Source organism: Drosophila pseudoobscura, chromosome 4 (genome assembly GCF_009870125.1).
Source record: "Drosophila pseudoobscura strain MV-25-SWS-2005 chromosome 4, UCI_Dpse_MV25, whole genome shotgun sequence".
NCBI classification, from domain to species: Eukaryota; Metazoa; Arthropoda; class Insecta; order Diptera; family Drosophilidae; genus Drosophila; species Drosophila pseudoobscura.
Genome location: NC_046681.1, coordinates 16552377 through 16576743, shown reverse-complemented (window position 1 = coordinate 16576743; position 24367 = coordinate 16552377). Strand labels below are relative to the sequence as shown.

Below are 24367 nucleotides of genomic sequence, written 5' to 3'. Positions count from 1 at the left end.
GGAAGTTTGGCAGGCACGTTTGTTGCCCACTGTCCACAGTCCTGTGTCCAGCGAATAGATGCTAATTAATTGAAGACTCCATTTTTATTGTTTTAAGTTGAATTCACAATGTTTCCTTGATTTCCGACATAGAAATAGCTTCAGAGAAGTAAATGGGCGAACGCAATTCGTTAATCAAAATTCTATAACAAAGTGACCTTAATTGCAGCACAGATTGTCATTGTTTTTGTAAAATTATCACACTTCCAGCAGGGACACATGCCATCACATGGCATGGCAAGTGCCACCCATCGGGGGAACAAGAAGCTGATTGAATAATGCAATTTGAATGCGGTTTGATTTTGTGCAGCAGGTCTCAAGTGTAATTAAATGTGCAAATGCTGTGCTAAAAGGCCGGTTAATTTGATAAACTATTGCTTTGACAATGGGGACTAAAGAACCAGTTGAGCATTGGTCAACTTAAGCACAATAAATATTTTATCACCTTCTACTCTTAAGAAGGATATGTATGCATAGAGAAGGCAGGTTTTATTGGCAGCTATAATAGAACCTCTTGATAAATCATCATGAACATATGTACTTATATTAATATTTGAATTTGGTTATGGTTTAAATTTTAAAAATCCTCCCACGAGGCAGTATTAACTGAAAACCATAACGAATGCAAATTTCTTTAACTTTTTTTCTTTGGTACGTGCACATAATTTAAAAACGCTGTTCATACTTTATTAAGTCTACTTATGAAAAAAAAAAAATAAAAAAAAACCCGAGAACAACAATTTTACATTTACAAGCGCGGCACGTGCTCCATATTCTTTTCATTGAGGGTCGAGAATTTGTTTCCTTAATGCCAAATCCTTGACTAATTAGTGCATGTTGTGGCAAGAGCGTGGGGCGTGCCGCAACCCCTAAGCCGGAGAAAAAGTACGAGTATATATTTATGAGGCTTCAAGCGCTAAAAAGTGCCAGGATTTCTTTTCAGCAACTGTGTCTGAGTGTTGAGGTGTGTGTGTATGGTGTATGGGGTCTGTAAAAATGTTGCAATGTTGGGAAATTCATTAAAAATGTTCGCTTAGCTGACGCGTAGCAGTGGGTAAGAGTTAATGCAAATTATGAGATATACTTGTATTAATTTCAAGTAAAAGTCTGCATTGGGGACGTCTCTCCATCTTTATTTTTCGTAAACTCCAACTGATTTAGGAGCCTCGATACCTGTGCCACAGATATGTGATTTAGAGACTTCTACTTGTCCAGTTGAAGCTTTTGGATTTTGGCCAATTGTGCGTGAAAACTTCCCAAGCGATTTTTGTCGCACGCATGATTTATGTGCGTCCATTTGTGGCACGCAATTTGTGCGCACAGCCAGAGCCAGAGCCAGAGCTAGAGCCACAGTCCTCACCACACTCCGACCCCAAGCGAATCAACAAATGCTTGTGCAATTTTCATTGAGGTTCACCAAACGTTATTTCGTTTATTTTTCATTCCTTTTTTTTTTTGTGGTGTACGGAATCCTAGAAAGCTCCATTTGCTGTGCGACCATTTAAGGCGTCACGTGCAACTAATTTATTTTGCTATAGCAATGGCCATGCTTTCCCCCTAACAAAACGGGTCACTAAAAAGTGTGGAACGACAAATTTCAGCTGTAACTAATGAAGGCTGAGGTCCAACGAATGTCCTGGGTAATTCCCCTTTCTGGCGGGGGGAGTTTCAGTTATTCATACGAAAATATTTGCAGATGCCTATATAAAAAGAGAGTACTGGCAGAGCATCCAAACAACCCACTGTGACCCATTCGGAACCCAACCGCACCGACCATAAACGCATTGAGCGCTCCCGCTCTTCAGTTTCGATGCACCTGCAGAGGGAATTATGATTTTGCAAAGCAGATTGGGACCCCGCCACAGTAAGTACATACACATATCTTTTATATTCGGCAATAATAGACGATAAGGCCATGTTCATTATTTAAAACCCATTCCCGATAGCTATTTCATACATATATGTACCTGCCATACGAATGATGGATCGTGAAGGGTATCAAAAGTTTTGTTTAATAAAGTTGCTTTTTGTTGTTATTGGTCATTATGGTCAAAACTGAATTTAACCAAAAATGTATGCAAAATGTTTGCCACTGAAACGTGACCCAAACCAAAACCAAAACCAATGCTATGTGTATTTTCATTGCCATGTGGAGAGCCCCAGCCCAGAGCCACCGTGTCCCCATGATTAATCGGGCAAACACTTCCCTCTAACGATATTTCCATTAATTATGTCTTGCTGCCAAATTGGAGGCAAATACACAAAAAACGAAACGAAATGTGGGAAAAAAACTTTTCGTCTGGTCGCGCTTTCCCTCTCATTAGTATCGCTGACATGCCACGCCCACAACGATGGCGTTGCGCCGATAAGCAGCCAATCTTGTCGACAATAGAACCCTGGACTCTGGCCAGGACTCGTGGTCGGCGTCCCGCTGGGGGCAGTTGCAAAACTTGACACAAAAGGTTCAAAAACTTTCCTCATTAATTATGGAAAGCAACAGAAAAAAAGCAATATAAATTGAGTTAAAAGAAAATTCGTCAAGAGCTTCGTCCCGTTCGGGCTAAATTGGGTTCAATTGGTTATTTGTAATTTCTGCAGCATTAATTTCTATTTACCGATTTATTAACATCCACGGCAAAGCCAGGCAAGTGAGATCCCATTAGCGATAAATGGGGGAATTTGGGCGGAAAGAAATCGTTGGGCGCCAAATACAATACCACAAACATGAACAACAACTAGGTAAAGGCGGTGCAGCGGGGATGCGATACTCCAGGAAATTATTAGAAATTTAATAATACTCTATGCTTCGTTTAGACATTCTGGAGCGACAGTCTGGATCTTCACGATCTTGGCAATGTTGGTCGTTCCACGATCTGGGCCTATTGGATCAAGATATAGTCTTTTTTTCATCGTACGCTGCATTTCGGCTATAAGGCAGCCGATCTGAGCATTATCTACTTGATCATCGGATAAGGACTCTTAGGGCCAATCTGGGCCTGACGTAGCTTCCTGTAATCGAAAGAAAGTCCCTGATTTGGAGTCCTTCCTGGGCCAACTATATTTCGACCTCTCCTTACAAATTCAATCTGTTCATATATTGCTTAAATTTTAATTGCAGATTGGATTACATTCAACTTATTATATTCTAAAAATAATATTATTATTGCAGCTGGAGCTTAGCTGATCTTTTGCTTCAGTCGGACTGGATTGGATCTCATCATTGGCCTCGAAGGATGCCGGATGTCGGGGTATTAACCAAAATCTGAAATTGAACGTAGATAAAAAAGTCTTGTTTATTTGGAATATATGTATTTTCAATTGAATAATTCGAGAATATTTGGACTTATTTATGTAGAATAATCCACTGCTCGAAAATGCTTGCCCTTTAAGTACTTCTTTTGACATTAAACCTTTGAATCCTTAGTCAAAAATGAACCCAAGTGAACCACCACGCCCATAGACTCCCCAGGCAAAGAGCACCAGAGCACCAGACCAAGACCAACACCAAGCCCAAGTCATTTATCATTGATAATTCGTATAAGGAAGTGGAAGGCACACCAATGTCAAAAAAACCAATTTAAAGTAAATTAGCGCAATGCCAACTGCTTGTCGAATTGTGCGGGTGGAAGACCACAATAGGTGGGTCGGGTGTTGGGAGGGGAGGACTTGAAAGGACACAGGTGCGTGTTCTTTAGGCCAAACAAATGTGGCAACTCGACTTGGCCAAAAGTTTGCACACATGTCGACGACTCAGCTCTCTGTGTCTATGTTTGCGGTTGCCGTTCATTCCCTATCAGATCACGTACGGGCGCGTGGCTTAGCAGTGAGAAGAAATCCGTTCGGATCCACGGTCCTGCTCCACGGAGCCATGGCTCCCATGGAAAAAGTCTCCAGGCCGGAGGGAAAATAGTGCAGACGTTGCGCCTTAGAAATTTATTGCACGTGGTAAGTTGGTTAGATGGGTTGGACTGCAGATTAGACGCCCTGATAGACACAAAATGCTTTTTTCCTCCAGCTCAACTTTAGTTTAGACAGGGACAAAAATTTATTGCACGTTAACTGAGACATCAAGACAGAGAGAGAGAGAGATAGAGAGACTAAGAGGGAGCCAAAGGATTGTGTGTCCTGCGTTTTGTTTGAATGGAGTTGCCTACTTTGAGGCGTTGTAACTTGATCTAGATGGGAGCTAAGTTCTGTCTGTCTGTCTGTCTGTGTGTTAGTTGTGGCTGCCAAATGGCTTGAGGCAGTTGAGTAAATTTGCCAAGTTCTGATTGATGAATACAGGGCGATAGCAAAAGGGATTCACTGAAAGTTTAAGGGACTGAGAAACCTATTGTCTCAAGAAATAGGATTCCACTTCTGCCAGATTACCAGATTACGCTTTAGTAGAGTTCATAATCTTAAACATTCCCCCAGTATTGATTTCATCGCATCGTCAAGAGAGCGTAGAAATGCAAAATACAAGCACAAAACTAAAACAATTGTCTAAACCCAACTGGGGAACTGGACGCCAAAAGTTGCACCCAGCCAAAAGGAAACAAACACGAAAAGTCCAACACGAAGCCCGAAAGAAGGTCCGGGGAGCCCCAGACCTCGACCCGGACACAAGCTGTTTCACAAATCTCCCAGGACTTGATGCACGTTGTGTAAAGAAATCTTTTTAAACAATTTCATCTCATGGTTGATTTCTTTCTGTGTGGGTTCCTTCTCCTTCTTTTTTTTTGTCCTCCCTCTGCCCTCTGCCCACTGCTCGAGGGCGGTTGCTTAAATTTTCTTATGGTTCAACTTTTGATGTTTCAAGGCAGATTAACAGAGCTTACCCTGCCCCTGCCCCTACACCCCCGGTTGGACCCTGTGTGATGTGACATTGTTCAGCATAATCTACTTTCGAGTAGCCACAAGCAACACAACACCCATGTTGTGTGTGTGCGAAAGGACAAACTGTAATTTTATGCAAAAGAAAATGCTGCATGGCAGCTTTTTCCACTCAAGATAATGGCACAACCATTTTTTCGGCATTTTTTTTTAAAGAATTACAAAATATAATACAAGAATTTTATTCGAAAAGCCTTCAAGAGAAAGGAAAAACTAAAATTTCAAAGCTTACGACACTTCAAAGGTAGAAAGATATCATAAAGATTCATTAAAACGTTGGAGTAAAAAAAACTATAAAATGTTTAGTTCAAAAACTTCCGATTGTAATAAAAGAGAAAACAAATAAAATGTATAGATTACATTACGCTCTTACGACTATAGGATACCTGAAGCTCAGATTAATTTATCTGAAATTATGAAAAATTTTTTATATTGATTCTGATATTCGTAATCTGGAAAATCTCAACGATATACTGCAAAACATTGCGGAAGTGGAAATTACATACGGAGAAGTCTGTTACTTGCTTTTACATTATCCAAAATCGTGGTGTTTCTAGATCTTAATTATATACGTTTCTTACAGGTTTATTCTTCCATTTCCTTGTTGTGACAAGAACCCAATGGACCCCAGTTTTTCTTCGATTGGCGGGTATTAAAAGGGAAAGTTATTGCCCTATAAAACAATCCATGAAATGGAATCTAGACAAAGCCTCTTTCCATAAATATTTTTTGGTATAAAACCCAACGAATTGGAGGAAACTATCAACAGATGGATTTGGCCATCATGCGGTTGAGAGTAGTTTTTGGATGGCTTGGTAAGTGGTCATATTTCATACCTCCCTTCAAGACTCATCCCAACCTTTGTCTGTCATCTATCCCATCCTCAGTTCTCTCGATGACCACATACCTTTGCCTGGCCTGGAGTGACAGTGATCCAGTGCCCTCCATGCTGTCCCGCATCTACAATTACCAGAAGCACAGAAACCTAGCCAAAGTAAAAATTCTACCTCAGAAAGTTGTTAGCTTTGTGGGACCCAGGCAGGCGGGTTCCTCGGAGGAGGAGCAAGCAGACGACGAATACGACGACTACGAGGATTGGTGGCGCTGATGCTGATATGGGAGAGATATGTGTCCTCGTGTGCATGCAGCATTTATTTAACTGCAAGCTGTTAATTAAATTTTGTTTTAAATTCAACTTGTCGCAGTGTCGCCAGTGCGGCTAGCGGTGGCTTTGAGCTCGGTTCTGGGTCTGGGTCTGGGTCTGGGCTTGGGCTTGGGTTTGGGTTTGGGCATGGGTCTGGTCTGGCTTGGTATTCATTGAAAAATCCACAACTAATTAGGACGCACGGAGTAAGCGATGGAAGGAGGTGCCAGCACGTAGACGTGGATGACGGCGACAAGAGTCCGTGCCGTGCCGTGCAGTGCCTGCTGCCTGCTGCCTTTGCTGGCAGGCAGGAGATAAAACCAACTTGCGGCGATGCCGGGGGGCAACAGAGCAAATAAACAGCCAGACACATGAACAAATTAACAGAATTGCATTCCATTAAATTTCCTTTCCTGAAAGAGCACATAAAGCTTTTGTGGTTGAGTATTCTCTCTTGCAGGATTAAAGATATCCTAGTGTTATCTCAACAAGATCTGATTTGTTCACAGTTCTGTCCTGTTCCGGTCAACGGAAAGAGGAGCTGTTCGAGGATTAATGATATACGGATAATATCTGTTTTGAATGAATATATTCAAGGGAAAATCTCCCATTAAGTTTCCTTAAATGTTGGATGTTTCCAGTGGGGAAACTCTTTAAGGATTTAAGCTTTTTGGACTAAACACGATTATCTGGCTAAATCGAATTTTTGTTGAGGTTTTCCGGTGGCCAGCACCTGACAACAACTTTCACTCAGTCGCTGAATAATTCAGGGACCACAGGACAATTACTTCTGTCAACGGGCTCTCCAAACAAACTGTCACATTGTTTTCACCTATTTAGTGGGCGAAATGGTGTGGGCGTGTCCGCTTGTCGCCCACATTTGAGACTTGCGAAAACTATTGATTAGTGCCTGAATAATAGATGCACATTGTGCATTATATATTGCTTGGGGAGGGTTACATGGTCCACTGAAATGAAACAAGTTACTGGGTTCCTGGATGGCTGGCTACCCGAACAACTAGATTGTCTGGCAGGTTAAATGGAGCGCTTTGTTTGTTTTATCCCAAAGATACTCTCGTGCTTCAATCGTGGAAGGAAGTGAAAGTGGGCTGGGGCTGGGGCTGGAGGAAGGCGAGGAATATCCGCCCAAGGGCTAAGCTAACCATTCGAAAAGTGCACTCAAGCGGAAACTGTTGATGCCCCTGAATCGGAGAGCCATTCAGAGAACCGATTCGCTCCTCTGGCTCGCTCAAAATTTACATTTAATGAGGTTTAAGTCCATCGAAGGTGCGAAAAATCCCAACCTAAGCGGAAGCTCAGCAGCAGCTTTGGGATTCTCGATTCTCGAGTGTCGCCAAATTGAAATCGAATGCAAATTATGTGCAAATCAAAAATGGTGGGATTTATATGGGTTTGCAATATTGATATGGGTGCTATCTGATGGTGCAGTCCATTAAAAGTTGGTAAGGAAGGAAAAGGGAAGTGAAGGGAGCTCAAAGTGTTAAGGAATCCAGGATACTTGTTCCATTTAAACAGACCTTCCTTCGGAAACTCCTCTATACAATAGATGTCACTTACTAATTCCATTCCTAACTATAAACTGCCACAAATTTGCCTGATCAGAGGAGGCTGTCTGCCAACTGGTAATGCGGAATCCCGCCCCAAGCCTCGTCGTGGCGAATTGCAACCGCATTTGAGGATTTTCACTAATTAAACTGACTCGAAAGCCGCAACACAGACAGAAGTACACGGGCCCTTCCAGACGCGACACCTGACAAGTTTTCTATATATTTTTGTTTTTTTTTTTTGCAAATTTCTTTCGGTTTGTAGAAAATGAAAATTCGTGTGCTTGGCAGCCGCTTGATGGCTGGCAGTAGATTGGTTTTTGGGATGCGGTGGCAACTTTTGTTCAGCTGTCAGCGGCAGAGCAAACTCCATCCGGAGTGAATTTGTTTTTTATAATAATTAGTACTCACCTCAGTAGACTACAGGTCCAAATGCTTCTCTGCCGTTCCCAGGCCAGCGGTAAGACCGGGCAACTGCAGTCGTCCTCCAAGCGGGGGCACCGCCCCAGCCACTGTCACACGATCTGTGTCAGTCGCTTGTGGCACACTCTGATTGCCGCCGGAGCCACCCAGCCATCTGCGATACGTGTGCTCCGGCTCCGTGTTCCAGAACTTGTGAAAGGAAATGGGCGGCTGAAGGTGCAGCAGCTCCCTGGCGTAGTCCTGGGGCCTGGCCTGATGCAGCCCGGCGGCTGGCAAGGCCACCACTCCGAGTGCCTGCAGGCAGTAGCCCAGTATCATGTCATCCGGGGCGTTGGCACTCGGGCAGCTGCAGTGCTCCAGCACGAGCCGCACCAGGGGCAGGCTGAGCACAATTCCCGCTCCTCCCGTGTGGTAGTTGAAGCCATCTGGGGCGTACAGACGATACCCGTAGCGTTCCCCCAGATAGATATGCTCCGTGTGATTGTAGCCATTCAGCAGGGCGCTCAGCCGAGGCACGCTGCAGGGGCATGTGCGGATGAGAGAGAGAGCAAAGGGAATTGCAGTTGCAAGGATGAGTGCGATTTATCAATACAAATATTTTTAATTGAATGCGCCGTCATGCGATTAAGCCGGAAAATAAAAATATCTCAACTGAGAGTCAAGGTGGAGGATCGACTGAGTGGTGTTCTGCACTTAAATCGATGGGTAAGAATCTTTTAAAGTAATCTGAATGTGTATTGTAATGTGAATTTAAGGACATACGAGTATGTTTGTTTCTTTGCCCCAATCAGAAGAACCTCCAGCCCTAGACCATAAATTGATGTTGGGTTCCTTTTGATATCAATCTATCTTTCTAATGCTAGTAGATCAACTAACAATCAAACCCATCGGTGGTAATAGGCATACATAAGCCCACCCAAACAGCTCCCGCAGTGACTTACCTAAGCAGCGTATCATCATCGACGAGCATGAGCCAGCGTATGTCCCTCTGTTCGATGATATCCTTGAGGGATAATTGTAAAATTGCCAATGTTTTGGCACAATGTCCAGTCTGAACATTGGGTATCCCAGTGCTGATTGTCGGTATGCCGACTTCTGTTGCGGTTTAGAGAAGCAGGCACGGAGTGCGATGGCACGGAGTGCGGGTGGGAAGAGGAAGCCAGGGGGCAGGAGACAGGAGACAGGCGACAGGAGGGAACACACAAAGTCAAATCAATGAATATTCAATAAGTTCGACTGCTCGCTGAAGGGTGATGCTGCGATGGGGGAAAACTGTAGCATTGGGGATACTCGTACGAGCAGATGAGGACCGAAAAGCACAGATCCAGTGTGGATATGTATGTGTATGTTTTGTGTGCCTGTCACTCCGCCTCATCGTGTTTTTGTTAATGCCCCACGCACACACGTACGTACATACGTAGCACACATGGGTAAATATTCGTACGTATGTACGTATGGGTTGTACAACGATGGCTGCCATTTCCCCTTCCGGCATCACCCTCATTTGCTTTAATTGCCCTCTCATTGTCAACGGGGGGACAGTCGTCGGCGACGGACGGAACGGCCGCTTACCTGCCACATCGCTGTAGTATCTACGGTGCCGGGCGTCGGTCGCCCAGGTGCGTTCGATGATTGGTATACGTTCCTTATGGAATTTTGCACAGGTCTTGATTGCAAAATAGATGTGCGATCCTGTTGTGTGCACCTGCTGTGGCACAGGAGTGCAGTAGAGAATCGGAATCAAGTTGAAGTTGATAGAGAATTTATGGTTATAGAGGTTTCAAATGCTAATTGCTTGGGGTGCTCGTCGTGTTATGAGTCCGTTGTTATGAGGAGGAACCCAATGGAATGGAATGTACTTGTGAGTGCTTTGAAATTCAAGAATTCAGAAAAGAAAGCACAATATGTTCTCGTTGCCTGATGTGCAGAGGTGCAAAAACAAATAAGGGAATCGAAATATTGACAAAATAGCAAGCAGAATCGGGGACTTCATCTTAATCAAAGCCCCCTTTAGAAATGGTATGTTAAATCCACACACACTCACTAACGGGGAAACAGGAAGCGTACAGGCAGCATAAATAAACTTACCCCTTGCAGGCGAGTCTCCAAAGTCGATGGCAGGACAGCAAACATCTCTGGCTTTGCATATAACAAACAAGGAACGGGCTTGCTCGTTCCCGTCTCGGGGGAGGAGTGCAGGAGTGCAGTGGGACAAATGTAGGCAGCAGTTTTCAAAATGATTTTCCGCTCCAAGGTTTCGCCTTCGGGGCCACCGATAGGGTCCTCCTTTAGCCCCCGGTCCGTGTCAGGTGTTAAGTTGTCGAATATGAAGCGGGCCAGCTCGTGAGAGGCGTCTATGGCGAACTCACTGTGCCGGGTGGCATTCTGGGCACTAAGAGCAACAAGTTCCGCCAGCCTGTGTTAATGGATGTTTCATTATGAGTTATGGATGGTAGCCAAAGCAACACCGTCTCGAAGGCATTACCTGCGCAGCAGAACACCTGTGAAAACAACACCGGCACTGAGCAGGGGATACGGGAACCATCTGGGATTCTTGTAGTGTGCAAAATGATGCACAATCGTGGCCTCCGTGTCGTACAAGGCATGGCCGTAGTAGGCAGCCTGAAAGTCAATATTGAGCATAGTTTAATCCCAGGAGGAAGGACAACTCACCTCCATTGGGTCCTGGCTGTGGAGCTGCTCCAGCAGGCCACGCAGCGAGGCCACATGCGTGTTGTGTTGACACCAAATAATCCATTCCGTGCGCGCATTTAGCAAACGTGTCTGGCCTGGCAATGCGTCCAGCAATGTCCAATAATTGAATAGCTCATGCATTATGTGGAACCTGAGGACATAATCCCCGGGGATGACCCCCGCCAGGTGTTGGTGCTGCTCCCGCAAACTGTCGAACAACGCAAAACATCCTTCCTGCGACCGACGGGGCAACGGTGGACAGGCAATGACCACGAGTACCTCTCCAGCTCCAGCTCCAGCCGCAGTCCCAGCCTCTGTCCTGCCATGGCAACAGCTTAAAAGACACCAAAGCCACACCACCACACGGTACCAACTAGGCATAGTTTTGGACACTATTTATACGAGTACATATTAGAAATCACCTTTTTAAACAAACTAATCTGAACAGATCTCAATAGTAATCATCCGTTGCCAAGCACGACTGCATTAATGAACGTGCGAAAACGTACTGAAGCAATGTGATTTTAATTTTGGCGCAAAAGGCTACGGACTATTCGGACTGTGGACTGTGTGGGGGGAGGGGGTCTGTGCGTAGTCCAAGGCGCAGGCGCCTGCTGGAAACTGATTTTATGAATGAAAACAGGCTGGCTGCATGCAACAGTTGGAGGGAGGGGGAGCGCCAACAGAAACATTAGATAGCAGCAGCTGTCCTTATGATTCGAGATAAGTTTAACCTTATTTTGATTATATTTGGAATAGTGCTCGTAGGTCACATTGAATATATATTTAGAAGATTATATGTATAGAGGAATAATAATAGAATACTATTAATGCATTGGCGATGCCAGTCGCGTCGTTGTCTGCATGTTGTTGCTGCGATTATTCGACTTGAGCCGCAGCTCATTCACATGCTTGAAGAGAAGATCCTGCTTGGAGAGCAGCTCGCGTGTGCGTTGGCACCCATGCTGGGGTGCACACAGTCCCGGATTCCAGCGGCAGTATAGACCCTTCCATAGCCGCACGGCCCGCACACTGGCAATGGGGCGCAATACAAGCTCAGCGCCGTGCGTGAACGAGGGGAATAGGGGATTTAAATACTGATCCAACGAGGAGTTAATGTGCGTCCAAAGGGATGTAGTCTTGTGCTTAAGATCTGCAAGAAATATGTCCTCCATAATGATGTATATAATCAGTTGAAACGAACTTACCCTCGGCCACACGCTCGGCTTCCGTGTTGCAAAGGAAGGTGCCGAATCGACACGAATACAGATGATCCACAATGGTTATAAGGAAATGCTCATTAAACTCGAAGGCGTTGTTGAACTGCTGGCCCACCTGCCACACACTGTCAATGAACTGCAGGAAAACCGGCGAGCGATCGGCATCGGAATGCTTGTTGTCGCCATGGCCAACGCGCTGCTGGAACTTGTGGCCGAAGGACAGCCACTCCTTTTCGATGAGGACCTCAAAGCCGCGAACAGTGCGATAGTGAGGGTCCAGCAGGAGCATGGAGAGCGCAGTCAGCTGCGCCGTGCGGTCCCAGCCATCGGAGCAGTGCACCACCACCGAAGTGCTCATGGTCTCCACCTTGTCGACTATCCGTACAGCTCCGGCCAGGACGCATCTGATGTGCTTAAGCCACAGGGTGTTGTCGATGGCCGATTGCCATTTTGAGTCGTCTGTGGTGGGGAAACATGCCTCCTTCACCTTTCGCAGACTCTCTCGCATCACGTGAATGTTGTGGATGTTCAGGAAATTTATCTCAACATTCTTGTATGCATCCTCCGACTCATAGCCGCCACCCTTGGCCTTATTGGCAATGGCATTGGCGCTAGGTCGCGCATCCATAATCGTCAACTTGTCCGACTGAGCATTGGCCTCCATAATGTAGCTTAGGTAGGTCTCATCGTCCGCATTTCTTTTGCCACTCACGCCCACCAAGGGCTGGGAACAGCGTGTTATGGTTGCCTGGGTTCTGGGGTTCATCCACGAGAGCACTGGCAGACGACATCGGGAACGGAATTGCGCCACGCGACGCAGAAAGTCATCGGATGCAGCCTTGGGCACCGCCCAAACAGCAGGATAGCTGTCGCAAACGGCATAGGCTTCGTTTATCTTGGTGGCCCTCCACATGTCGTTAGGCACGCCCAGGCGACGCAGCTCCGCAAGGGGTTCGTACACTGCCCAGCCGTCCCAGCCTCCGCTGCCGTTCACAGCGTTGGCCGCGGCATGGGCAAAGGCGAAGAGACGGCCGCTGTAGGAGAGCGGAAATGCATTCGTCTGCAGCTTCTCAAACACCGTTCTGCGTGAATGATTCTGCTGCTTGTGCGCAAAACGCAGATTCCTCATATCTTTGCAGAATATCTCAATGCCGTACGAGTTCTCGCCGCGCGACGTGGCACCACCAATCTTCTCCACTCGCGCAATCACGCCCAACGGAACATCAACCACAACGGGCGGCCCTTGATCCCTCAGAGGCAGCGAACGGAAGTACAAGCGATAGTTCGTTATGGTCAATGCTCCGAAGACGGGTCCCCGGTAGGGGCAGACGTAAGTAACATCGTTTTTCTGATCCTGATCCTCTTCACCGTCCAAGTAGGCGAAGGGTGTGTCCCTCAGTCCACCATTTTCGCCGCCCCCGTGTTTTGAGCCAAGGGAACTCGACTTGGAACTGCTGTCCAGCGAGTTGCTACTGGCCGTTTTCGATGCCAACTTGTCGGCCAGACTTGAGGAAGGATCCATTGCGCGATGGACACGAGTAGTGTATGTTTGTTGTTTTGTTTTGTTTGTTAAACAAATTTGTAAATCTAAATTTAATGCAAATTCACTCGAATTAGTGATGGGTCATTGGACTGCAAAACTATCGGTGAAACTGTCAACTTGTTCCAAAATAACAAATACACGATTAAAAATTCAAATGTATTACGATTTATTACGATAATTCCGCGTCTCGTTTTAACTTCAGGCGCATTTCGGTAGTCAACGGAAACATCGGTCCATGTCCTGGCACAATGTGATCACACAAGAGACCCATTTTGCTTCGCTCCACGCGCTGACTGTTTTCATCCTCGCTGCCAGCGTTCCTCCAAATGCTGTCATCCTCCACATCCTCCCGGCGCTCGAAGAGATCTCCAGCAATACCAACCGTGCCGCCAAGCTGAGTGCTTTGCACGATTACAGAAACACAGCTAAGCGTATGCCCGGGTGTCCGCTTGACCACAACCTCGCCATTTGTATCCAATTGCTTTTTCTCGTTTATGTCGCCGCTTGAAAGATGGTCAAAGTATAGATCACGGTTGGAGGCACAAGCTCCTACCATATGAATGCGCGCCTTCTTAAACAAGTAATTGCATCCAATGTGATCAGAGTGTCCGTGGGTACAGACGACAACATGTATGTCCTCAACTTCCAGACCTTGGTGCCGCAGCAGAGATTGCAACAGGTCGCCGTCCCAAGCTGTCATAGTGTCCACGATGATATTTTGGCCGTCTCTGCAGCGGATCAGCGTGCAGGTGCAGTTCGCTCTCATGGCAGTCTCATCATTTTCATCCTCGTGGGAGTAACCAGGCTGGAGCACAATTACCTGGTTTTTCGCCGGTGCCGTCATTTGTCTGAAATTTTGTCTTTTATACGAGTTGGCAGCTCTGATTTTGCTGCGAACAGCTGACTAAATAGAAAAATAATTGCAAAAGGAAGAAGAACAACAGACCTGCACTGGGGGTGGGTTCGTCCGAAAACGGCATCTGGACAGATGTCGGCAGCTATCAGGCCATCATTCGGGCCCGAGTCGATGGCAATGAGCGCGTGGAGCTGGCCTACAAGCTGGAAGGAGTTTCAGCGCTGGCCCTGGACCAAGTGCGATATGTTCTACTACGCCCATGGCAAGCGAATCAATGGAAGGAACAAGTAAGCAACCGTATTGGACACCTCTGGACACGTGTAATCTCCTGTTCCCTCTCTACAGAAAAACCGTTGCTTGCATGCATACCCCGCAGGTGAACAACCTTACCGCCTAGGGAGGATTTGTGTACTGGCTGGACGACAAGACCGGACTGGAGCGGATCACTGTCAACGGAGAGCGTCGTTCCGCGGAGCTGCACCGTGTGAGGTGTGACATGCAGTACTCACGACCTCTGCTCGTGCCCGAAGCATCTGATGCTACTGGAGGACAAGGAACACTACAGCGCGTAGCCGGCCAGATAATTTTAAGTGGCGAGAGCAACAACGACCAACAGCCTTCTGGCGCAGTGACAAAGATACTGCCCGGCGGATCAGTTCAGCTGACAGTCAGCCGAGTGCAGCGACAAGGCTCTGATCTGCGATGGTACCACCTGCGACAACTGTGACAATGCCCACGATGAGGCCGACTGCTGCAAGCGGCCATGAGACTTTCAGTGTCCCATCAACAAGGTGAGTGGAAAGAAACGATATCTGCCCAAGTTCTTAAACTAACATGTCCTACTCCCCCTTTCTACAGCTTTGAATATCGGCCGCGAGCCAAAGTATCGAGCTCTAATGGCTCCATCGAATAAGTTGGGACTTGTCGCCATGTCGTATAAAATTATGTGGGCATGGCTAAATGTTCTATATAGCTAGTAATATTCGACGGAATATTAAAAACGAGGAATATGTAAAATATAACTTGAATTCGTCAGTATATTTACGGTATATTTTGAAAATGAGGCGGTATATTTCTGAGGGTCGGACGGTATATTTTATCGATAAATCTGCGGTCACACTGTTCCTTAGTCTAATTGAAATGTACTTAAATTTCGCACCGCGAGCGCAATGGAAGCACGTGCAACATGTATTACAAATGCGTCAACTACTGCTGTTACGAAGGCATGTCAATCTTGGGGCAAAGCCGCCTATACACACAGTGGAGGCACTGCCGGCAAATCGGATCTACCTTCAATATTATTCCCGGCGGATGGAAAGTGCCAACTCCAAGGGACGACTATCGGACAGAAGAGAAGAGGCGGTCAACAAAGAGGATGCTGTCATGATACGCCTAAGGGAGGCAAAGAGCAGCGAGGAGCTGATGGAGATGATCGCAAGGGACACCTTGGAGCGGCACCATCTGGTGGAAAGCCTTTCCCTGCTGTGGCTGCACTATCTGAACTTGGGTACGCCAGAAAGATATGCTCTTACAGATCGTGTTCACAAAGAAGTACTCCAGCGGATAGATCCTCATATAACCCACATGGATATTAATGAACTAAGCTGCAGTTATCTATATTTACGCAAGATGCATATACCCAATAGTGAATCCACCGTGGAGACCATCCTGGGACGTGCATTAAAAGCAATTGATACGAAGGACCAGGGAGAGCTTGTTCCCCTGACAGCACTATCCCGCCTGTCTGTGGGAATCAATTTAGAACGTGACTTCTTTACGCCGCTCGTGTGCCGCAACTTTATGCCGCATCTGGAGAAGCACATAGCCCAGTGCGATAACGAGGAACAAGTCCGTCTGCTCTCCACTTGTCTCTTCCAGCTCCACCAGTTGATCGACGAGGATCTGCTCAAGGACTACAAGCAGAGAGTGAGCGAGCTGCTCCAACGCGGCGTCCTCAGCTGTGATACACCCAAAGCCTTGCTGAAGCTGCTCCATATGCTGAATATTCGAGTGTGGTCACAACGTCACACACAGATAATAAGGGAAATCCTTCTGACATTGCGACCATGCCTACACCAATTGGAAGCTGGGGATATAAAGAGCATCTGTCGTACGTTTCTTCATCACCAGGAGCCCGCTGAACTGATGCAGCCACTGAAAGAGGCTACAGAGAAATTACTAGAAAATGAATGCACTCCAGATGCCCTCTCCTGTGCCGTGCCATTTGCCGAACCCCTCCAAAGGGAAAAGTATCTGAAACTATTTCACAAGTTGCTATATTCTGACGCCGCTTGGCTTCTGCCCAATGCGAGCAACCACTTCTTCAGTGTCCTGCGAACATTGAAAATATCCGATTTGCCTTATTGCAACACGTACTGGTCAGGTGTCATCCGAGAACTGGACTCCAGCCCAGAGGAGCAGACGCACCTTAGATTCCTGGGCCATTGCCAGCGCTATATGAACTTCAATAACAACTTGGGCGGGACCTATCGCCATTTCAATGTGGAGCGGAAATTGAGTAGAATGTGCATGAGTGCCATAGAGGAGGATATAGCTGGCAGGCTGCCGAACAAGGTGGCCCGCTTAGCTGCCTTTGTGATAGCCTATGGACACACTCAGATGTCCTGGAAGAAGTTTCCCAACATTCTAATGAGCAAAATAGTGACCATGGCTCCGCAATTCGACATCCAGGATTGTTTTGTGCTTAGTCGGGGGATGCAAATAGCCTGCGAGCTAAGATTTCGTCAGGATACACCTGCTTTGGTGGCCATGCAGCTATCTACGATGGATAGCATTCTCATTGGATGTGCGGAGCGCCATTTGGCCAATGCAGAACGAGAGCCACTAACTGCGAGTGAGCTCAGCATCATTATACGGACCCTGAGCCATAGGAAAAGTAAGTGGAACAATAGATAAAAAACAATACAGAAGAAGTCATATTTTCTATCATTCCAAAGCCCTTAAGAACACCATGGTCTATATGCAGGCCCTATCGCTGTATAAGACGCTACATTGCAAGGATCTCAGTTCGCGAGTGGTTCGTGATATGGCGTACAACTTCAATGCCTCGCATTTCTTTGTTCCCGAGCTGCTGGAGTCAATGTTTGGCTACGTTTCGGAACAGCACGAACACATCACAGGCGACACCGTGGAGAAGGTGCTGACTTGTTCCTATAACCTGGGATACACGCCCGCCTCACTGCAGACATTGGAACGGGCTGCCAGTGTGTTACTAAGGTGAGAAGGAAGCCTTTCTATCGTTCAACCAAATAAGACGAACACATTCTTTATAGAGACTTTGATCAGATGAGTGGGCTGTCGTTGGTGCAGGCCTGTCTGGCGTTGTGCTTCTACAAGACCATACCGGATGAGCTGATTAATCAAGTATTCTGCGTGAAATTCATTCAACGCATCGAGGATGAGATACAGGTCTGCTATTCGAAGGCAACCTATCCGGAAAGGGTCCTCAATCTAGTCATGCAGCTGAATCGCACTGTCTGTTTGGACTTACCGGAGGCGAATGTGCCCTGGTTTCAACAGAACTACATCGAGGCACAGATCAGCAAGAGTAAATATACATGCATATAATTTTTTTAAAGGTATTCTTTGATTAAAAGGAATAATTCATGTTAGAGTCTCCTCATCCCCGTGCCTTTGGCAGAGAAGTGAAACATTTACTGAAGAATTTACTCACAGACGATAAGTATTTCCGCTGCAATCACACCACGCCATATGGCTATCAAATCGATTTTGTGATACATTTCGATCGGGATAAGAAACCTATGGCAGCACCACCACTAGAGGTCACAATGTTGGATCGCATAACCAAGTAGGTATATATTTATATAACTAAAAATATGTGAAAACTTAATACTTGCGATCTTTTGCAGGGTAGCAATATTGCTACTGAGATTGGACTCCTTCTGTGAGAACGATCTAACTGCTTTGCGGGGTCCCGAATCGTTGAAGATGAAGCATCTCGAGATGATGGGCTACAAGGTGCTGCACATAAACGAGCACGACTGGAACTCCAAGTACATGATGGCACCGGGCGCCAAGGCAAACTATCTTAAGTGCTTGTTACAAATTACACATTAGGTTTGATTTCCACTGGGGTTTTTCATTGTATAATTGTATACTATGTATAGGTTGACATACTCTGTATGGAGTGTACTAGTAAGATAGTATTTAATAGATTATAAATACATTTAATGTATCTGAATGTTGTGTATTTCGTATACGTTTCGTGTTTCGTTTGTGGTGTTCAATGATCGTTTGACTTGACACACCAATTGTAGGCATTGTTGAACATTAGCTGCCATGGGCTCTCGTCCTGAGTGGCTGCCACCTCAAAGCCAGGAGGAACATACGGCCACTGGTACATGGTGCTGCAACGTTCGGGATGTGGCATCAATGCCAGATGGCGACCATCCGGTGAGCAGAGACCTGCAATGCCCTGGGGACTGCCATTGGGATTCATCGGATACAGTTCTGTGGGTGAACCAACATCATCCACATACTGCAGTGTCACCAATTGCTCTGCCTGCAGTTGGTCTACCAGCTTCTCTGAGCGGAAGGCAAAGCGTCCTTCGCCATGGGCCACCCAACAGCCCAGTACCAGATCCTGCATATTGGCCATCATGATTGAGCGATTAGCTGGTATCTTAACGGTAGACCAGCGGCACTCAAATCGCTGTGAACGATTGTGCAGCAAGGCCACATCGGGATCTTCGCCAGCCGAGCTGCCTGCTGGACGGCCCACAAAGCCAATTAGAGTCATCAACTGACAGCCATTGCAAATGCCCAAGGAGAAGACGTCCTGTCGCTGTTTGAAGGCTTCGAACTGCGGCTGGAGCAGACGACTGTGCAGAATGTTGGCGGCCCAGCCCTTGGCAGAACCCAAAGTATCAGCATAGCTGAAACCTCCAGGAAAAATCACACCTCGATACTGAGACAAGGTGGCGGAGCCTGCATAAAATAATTAGATTTGATTATGTAGAACTACTGCAGACTGCGTTTGGGTATGTATATCTTACCTCCTATAAGATCTGACATGGTGACATCATGTACCTCGAAGTTAGCCTTCAGCAGACAGGCCATCATTTCACGTTCACTGTTCACGCCCTCCTCCCGTATGACAGCCACGCGAATCTTCTGGGAAGAACGGGCTAGAGCCAGCTCGGAGCTCAGATTCGCGGGTCCCTTGTACTGCGGCGCGTGACGATAGTCCAGACTATCGTATTCCGCCTGGGCACACATCGAGTTGGACTGAAGTTTTTCCAGCTCGTAGCTGGTGCATTCCCACTGTCGGTATAGCTGGCGCAGAGGTTGACCCAGCAATTGATGGTCTCCCTGTTTGATTAATACTCTGGAATCGAGGCCAAATCCTTTGGTGGCACCCAGATAATAGTTGGGCACTCCAGCGTCGTTGTAGATGGAACGAACGGTCTTCAAATCCGACTCCAGGAGCTCCACTACCCAACCACATTCCTCGGCAAAGAGTAGAGCCAGCTCTGGCCGTTCAATCTTCACAGCAGCCACATCATATTTCTCAAGCTTCGACATCGGTTCGGCTATGTCCACTTCCAGACCACTCAATCCTCCAATGGCCATCTCTATGAGGCACACGAGAAGACCTCCATCGCTGATATCATGACCAGCCAGGATGCGACCTTGTCCTAGCAATGATTGAGTTACAGCAAAGGCCAGGGCCAGGACATCACTCTTCACCAGGTTCGGCGATTCCTTGCCTTGCTGTGAGTAGGCTTGTGCCAGAGCAGAGCCCCCCAGTCGGAGGCATCCCTCAATGTTGATCCACAGCAGCACTGTGTTCTTGCCCGCCGCGGGACCCTTGAGGTCGGGAGTGGCTTTTATCTTCACATCGGGACAAGGAGCATAGGTGGATATGACCAGAGTTCCAGGAGATTTAATTGTCTCTCCGCTCACTTTGGCAGCCATGGACAAGGAGTCCTTACCGCCATCGATGGCTATGTGCAGCTCCTCAAGAATCTGGCAGAGCTCCTGGCAGGCATCGTACATTTTGGCTCCCTCGCCGGGCAACTTTGCAGCCCACATCCAGTTGCCAGAGCACTTGACGTCCGCCAGTTCGCTTATCTTCACAAATACGAGGTTACTCAGAGCCTCGGCCACACTCATTCTGGCCATGGCTGCAGGATCGAGAAGTCCCTTGAGAGGCTGTGTGCCTATGGAGGTGGCGATGCCCGAAGTGCTGAAGTGGGACACAGTGGTCAGGGCGTAGTCGGCCAGTGGGGCCTGCAGGGGGCCCACACACTGCTGCTGAGCTATCAATCCGCCGACACAGCGATCCACTTTGTTGGTTAGGAAGCGTTTGCTGCCCACTGCAACCAAACTGAGTACCCTTTCCAGGGCTTCGTCCAAGCGTACATCCTTGGGAAGATCCAAATCCTGCAGTCGTGTCGCCTCCCGGGTCAAATCATATGTCCTCTTGGGCATGTCACCCAGGACGTGCTTCAGTTCCAAGTCAAATGGAGCTGGTTTGCCTCTTACGGCAGAGAGAGCCTCTTCCATATCCTTTGGAGCCTCCTCTTCCACCAATGTGACACGTCCATCGCCCGTCACCACGCCTACAAAGCTAATGGGGCAGCGTTCACGTTTGCAAATCCTTTCCAAGACCCCCCGGTGCTCTGCTTTGCAGAGGATGGCATTGTTCTCCTGGTACTCGGCACCCCAAAGCTCCAGAGCCGTAATGGTGGGATCACCCAACTGAAATTCCTTTGAGAAGATAATGGCTCCAGCGAAACCTGGCTCCACTAGCTCTTTCAGCACATTGCCGTTACCGCCGGCTCCCTGATCGTGTATGGCCAGAATGGGATTACGCTCGCCCATCTCAAGACAGGCACGCACGACGCGATTCAGCTTGTTTTCCATTTCGGCATCACCTCGCTGCACGGCATTGAAATCCAATTCGGCGTCTCCGGAGCCCTGAACCTCCACCGAGCTTGCCGCACCGCCGCCGACACCGATCCTATAGACCGGTCCTCCGATCTTGGCCAACAGTTGGCCGCGAGCTGGCGGCAGCTTCTCACGCATAGAGGCGGGCATGGTGCCCAGTCCGCCGCTGAACATGATCGGCTTCACATACTCATCCCGCTGGCTGGCATCTGCAGCATTCTTAAGGCCATAAGATAGAGCGAAGCCAGAAATCACTGGCTCCCCGAACTTGTTGCCATAGTCGGAGGCTCCATTACTGGCCTCGATGAGGATCTGGAGCGGTGACGCAAACGTAGACGGATATATAAAGGCCGAAGTCTCGTAGGGCTGCTTATAACCTGCAAAGAAAAGAAATTTCAGAACATTTTTGAAATTTTGTTACAATTTTTAATTAACATTTATTAGCGACGGTCAATCTTGAGCCTGGTTTTCAATTAATTCATGTCGATCGCTTTAAACACATATCGATAAAACCGGATGTGTGTTGACTCAACACTGTTGAGAAAGTGAACGTGTAAGGTTTTAATTTAAGTTCAATTACGATTAAAATTCACAGTTTAATCTGCATTATTTGATTAAAATATATGTATATACATATATATGTATATACAGCAAATATTTTGACCAGATTATATTGTAAAATATATTCCACAAATAGTTAACCAGAGATAAGATCAACAAATCGGCAACAAATGTAAAGGTAATTGTATGTACATATAAATATGTGTCTTATTTTCGTTTTGCAGTAATTTCAAAAATTTGAAAATGGATCAGGACCTTTATCTACTATTGGGAGTAGGCAAAACTGCCACAGAAGATGAGATCGCAAAGGCCTATAGGCGTATGGCACTGATTTACCATCCGGACAAGAACGATCATCCCGAGTCTGTGGAGCATTTCAAGAAGATACGAGCTGCCTTCGACGTGCTGTCCAACAAGTGGACTCGAGCAGACTATGATAGACAACATAGAACAAAGCCAAAGCCTGAAAATCGGATGCCGACACATAGCACCACTCAACAGAGCACGGCACTGAATATATTCCCTACCCTATGTGTCATTGGTGGAGCCATTTTCGGCGCGGCTATAGCCATCTCTACCAACAAATGGTTCAACAGTGAGGAATCGGAAGGCAGCGATAACGAATCGAAAAACGACAAATAAATCTGTTAAACTTATACCAAAACTCAAGTGAAAATATATGTCAGTATCTGCCTTCTAAAATGAATCTGACTATACCCTTGCAATTCCAAATTCATTTACTTACCAGGAATGTGAAGCGAACCCACGCAATAGCCGGCGGTTCCAGCAATGGGAATACCTCCTCTACCCACGCCTTGTACGTCGCGCAGTCGACCGCCTGTGCCAGTGGTAGCTCCACTGAATGGCGCCACAGCCGTGGGCATGTTGTGTGTCTCTGCTGTGAAGATAAGGTCCGATTGGACGGTCGCCAGACGAACCGGTCCTGGAGATGAAACTGTGGAGGGCTGCAGGGTGTCGTGCTTGAAGCCCTGCATGGCGCTGCTGTTGTCGCTGAATTTGATTGTGTTGTTGGGATTTGTGTGCAACTGTGTGTCCATTATCATACGTATCAGGGACTTTGGCTGTTCCTCGCCGTCAATCACCATGCGACCGCGAAAGAACCAGTGCCTGGAGTGCTCGCTATTGCTCTGGGCACAGTCAAACAGCTCCACAGTGGTGGGATTCCTCTTCAGGGTCTTGCCGAAAAGATCGTGATAGTAGTCCAAATCGTAATCGGTAAAGGCCAAACCAAGCTCCTGGTTAATTTTCTGCAGAGCGGCTCGACCCTGCTCCAGGACGGGAACAAAGTGCCAGTCTGCCTGCGAAATTGGTAGCTGCTCGTCAAAGCTCTTTTTAGGAGTATTCTCCGCTGTGTACAGACAGTGTGTCATGCGATCTCCCAGCATCAGCACATACTTGGACAGCTCCCTTGGCCCATCGTAGCCAAAGGTCAGCAGATAACGGGTCGAGGATTCCACGCGTTGCACCTCGGTGTAGCCGAGATTGTGGAAGATGTTCACACAGTTTGTGGAATATGGCGTGGAGAAGTTGAAACGGGGACCAATCTCCAAGAGAAGTTGCCGCTCATTATTGGCCACCTTCAAGATGGGCTGCTTGGTTAGACTCTTGCCACTGTCCATGGGCTGCTTGACCAGCCAGATTAGCAGCTCATCCAGCGTCATGGAGTGGTTCAACTCAGAAGTGTACTCCAGGTGATAGCAACGTTCCATTTGAACGGAAATCACACTGGGATCCTCCATCTGTACATGCCGAAGAACACTCAGCTGCTCGGCTTCATCGTAGGCCTTCACATCGTAGTAGCGTAGAATGACCATGTTGCAGTCCTGGAAGAGAATATGTAGGTATTGTACTACAGTCTAGAATTGATTTGGTTTATTTGATGCGTGCGTGCGCCTTGCTTTACGAATCGCGAGTGATCGTGGGCCTGAAGCCGTTGACAACCATACCAGTGCCTACGCTGGGGGTTATCAACAGCCGACACCTCCAACTCCACCGCAGCCCTGCTGCACCGCTCCCAGATCAGGTTACAGCCACCCGATCCGATTGGATCCGATGCTGCAGCAGTCGATGCACTGCCGTCACAACTTGTTTTTGCATCTCCTGCTTGGGGGCTCGCTGATAAGCCAGCGTCAACATATTTTCCATTGCAAACAGGTAAAATTCAATAAAACAAACCGTAATCGTACTGATATACATACCAGCAACAATTAAAAAATCAACTAAACTAACCAAGATTAAAGCACAATAACAATAAAGTAAGCGTCGCGCGCACGTTGTGTTGTAGCTGAGAGAGAATCTAAGCGGACATGCTGGGTACTCTTGAAACCGCTTGGAATTATTCCAATTCGTGAATCAGCTATTTCATGTGATGCTCAAACGCGCACCAGGTTAAGCGTGAATTAAAACTTGTTTATGGATTATATTACAACTTACAATTTTTAATCGTGGATATAGTTTTAGAAATTCCATAATGGTTTAGACCGCACCTCACCC

At 47.0% G+C, this 24367-nt stretch overlaps 6 protein-coding genes across 9 annotated transcripts; 2 read left to right on the top strand and 4 right to left on the bottom strand.

Annotated features, from left to right (window-relative positions):
* Positions 1–3112: 3112 nt before the first annotated feature.
* Positions 3113–11371, bottom strand: LOC4818150 (beta-1,3-glucosyltransferase). 2 transcript variants are annotated; one of them, XM_015179766.2, is made up of 7 exons: positions 10720–11371; positions 10532–10668; positions 10135–10462; positions 9619–9754; positions 8988–9141; positions 8035–8563; positions 3113–3301 (listed from the first exon to the last, which is right to left on the bottom strand). In XM_015179766.2, exons 1-6 carry the CDS (start codon positions 11119–11121, stop codon positions 8044–8046), a joined length of 1677 nt encoding a protein of 558 aa, XP_015035252.2. In that variant the 5' UTR covers positions 11122–11371; the 3' UTR covers positions 3113–3301; positions 8035–8043. The 2 variants fall into 2 exon arrangements, with proteins under 2 accessions (XP_015035252.2, XP_001357197.3); XM_001357161.4 differs by having other exon boundaries at positions 9619–9751.
* A 131-nt stretch (positions 11372–11502) lies between these two features.
* mtm (phosphatidylinositol-3-phosphate phosphatase) lies at positions 11503–13602 on the bottom strand. Its single transcript, XM_001357160.4, has 2 exons — positions 11949–13602; positions 11503–11893 (listed from the first exon to the last, which is right to left on the bottom strand). Exons 1-2 carry the CDS (start codon positions 13480–13482, stop codon positions 11568–11570), a joined length of 1860 nt encoding a protein of 619 aa, XP_001357196.1. The 5' UTR covers positions 13483–13602; the 3' UTR covers positions 11503–11567.
* Positions 13603–13649: 47 nt separating this feature from the next.
* Positions 13650–14371, bottom strand: LOC4818158 (metallo-beta-lactamase domain-containing protein 1). Its single transcript, XM_001357159.4, has one exon. The coding sequence runs from the start codon at positions 14345–14347 to the stop codon at positions 13673–13675; it is 675 nt and encodes a 224-aa protein (XP_001357195.3). The 5' UTR covers positions 14348–14371; the 3' UTR covers positions 13650–13672.
* Positions 14372–15451: 1080 nt separating this feature from the next.
* Positions 15452–18581, top strand: LOC4818125 (uncharacterized). The gene is made up of 5 exons (XM_001357158.4): positions 15452–17255; positions 17317–17596; positions 17653–17927; positions 17993–18188; positions 18250–18581. Exons 1-5 carry the CDS (start codon positions 15500–15502, stop codon positions 18455–18457), a joined length of 2715 nt encoding a protein of 904 aa, XP_001357194.4. The 5' UTR covers positions 15452–15499; the 3' UTR covers positions 18458–18581.
* On the bottom strand, positions 18459–24181 carry Pfas (phosphoribosylformylglycinamidine synthase). 3 transcript variants are annotated; one of them, XM_001357157.4, is made up of 4 exons: positions 24073–24181; positions 22599–23697; positions 19396–21669; positions 18459–19327 (listed from the first exon to the last, which is right to left on the bottom strand). In XM_001357157.4, exons 2-4 carry the CDS (start codon positions 23686–23688, stop codon positions 18624–18626), a joined length of 4068 nt encoding a protein of 1355 aa, XP_001357193.3. In that variant the 5' UTR covers positions 23689–23697; positions 24073–24181; the 3' UTR covers positions 18459–18623. The 3 variants fall into 3 exon arrangements, with proteins under 3 accessions (XP_001357193.3, XP_033236605.1, XP_033236604.1); XM_033380714.1 differs by lacking the exon at positions 24073–24181 and adding an exon at positions 23821–23954; XM_033380713.1 differs by lacking the exon at positions 24073–24181 and having other exon boundaries at positions 22599–23787.
* Positions 21787–22559, top strand: LOC6903331 (dnaJ homolog subfamily B member 5-like). Its single transcript, XM_033380715.1, has 2 exons — positions 21787–22030; positions 22082–22559. Exon 2 carries the CDS (start codon positions 22097–22099, stop codon positions 22493–22495), a length of 399 nt encoding a protein of 132 aa, XP_033236606.1. The 5' UTR covers positions 21787–22030; positions 22082–22096; the 3' UTR covers positions 22496–22559.
* Positions 24182–24367: the final 186 nt, after the last annotated feature.

Excerpts from the sequence above, each read along its gene's own strand:
- LOC4818150 (XM_015179766.2), bottom strand. The coding sequence starts at position 11,121 with ATGCCTAGTTGGTACCGTGTGGTGGTGTGGCTTTGGTGTCTTTTAAGC. Across the intron at positions 10,463-10,531 it reads ACAGGTGTTCTGCTGCGCAG|GCTGGCGGAACTTGTTGCTC; the intron begins GTAATGCCTTCG and ends CCATTAACACAG. Across the intron at positions 9,142-9,618 it reads ATACTACAGCGATGTGGCAG|AAGTCGGCATACCGACAATC; the intron begins GTAAGCGGCCGT and ends AAACCGCAACAG.
- mtm (XM_001357160.4), bottom strand. The coding sequence starts at position 13,482 with ATGGATCCTTCCTCAAGTCTGGCCGACAAGTTGGCATCGAAAACGGCC. Across the intron at positions 11,894-11,948 it reads AGCCGAGCGTGTGGCCGAGG|ATCTTAAGCACAAGACTACA; the intron begins GTAAGTTCGTTT and ends TATTTCTTGCAG.
- LOC4818158 (XM_001357159.4), bottom strand. The coding sequence starts at position 14,347 with ATGACGGCACCGGCGAAAAACCAGGTAATTGTGCTCCAGCCTGGTTAC.
- LOC4818125 (XM_001357158.4), top strand. The coding sequence starts at position 15,500 with ATGTACTTAAATTTCGCACCGCGAGCGCAATGGAAGCACGTGCAACAT. Across the intron at positions 17,256-17,316 it reads GACCCTGAGCCATAGGAAAA|CCCTTAAGAACACCATGGTC; the intron begins GTAAGTGGAACA and ends ATCATTCCAAAG. Across the intron at positions 17,928-17,992 it reads CGAGGCACAGATCAGCAAGA|AGTCTCCTCATCCCCGTGCC; the intron begins GTAAATATACAT and ends AATTCATGTTAG.
- LOC6903331 (XM_033380715.1), top strand. The coding sequence starts at position 22,097 with ATGGATCAGGACCTTTATCTACTATTGGGAGTAGGCAAAACTGCCACA.
- Pfas (XM_001357157.4), bottom strand. The coding sequence starts at position 23,688 with ATGGTCATTCTACGCTACTACGATGTGAAGGCCTACGATGAAGCCGAG. Across the intron at positions 21,670-22,598 it reads GGGTTCGCTTCACATTCCTG|GTTATAAGCAGCCCTACGAG; the intron begins GTAAGTAAATGA and ends TTTTCTTTGCAG. Across the intron at positions 19,328-19,395 it reads CATGTCAGATCTTATAGGAG|GCTCCGCCACCTTGTCTCAG; the intron begins GTAAGATATACA and ends TATTTTATGCAG.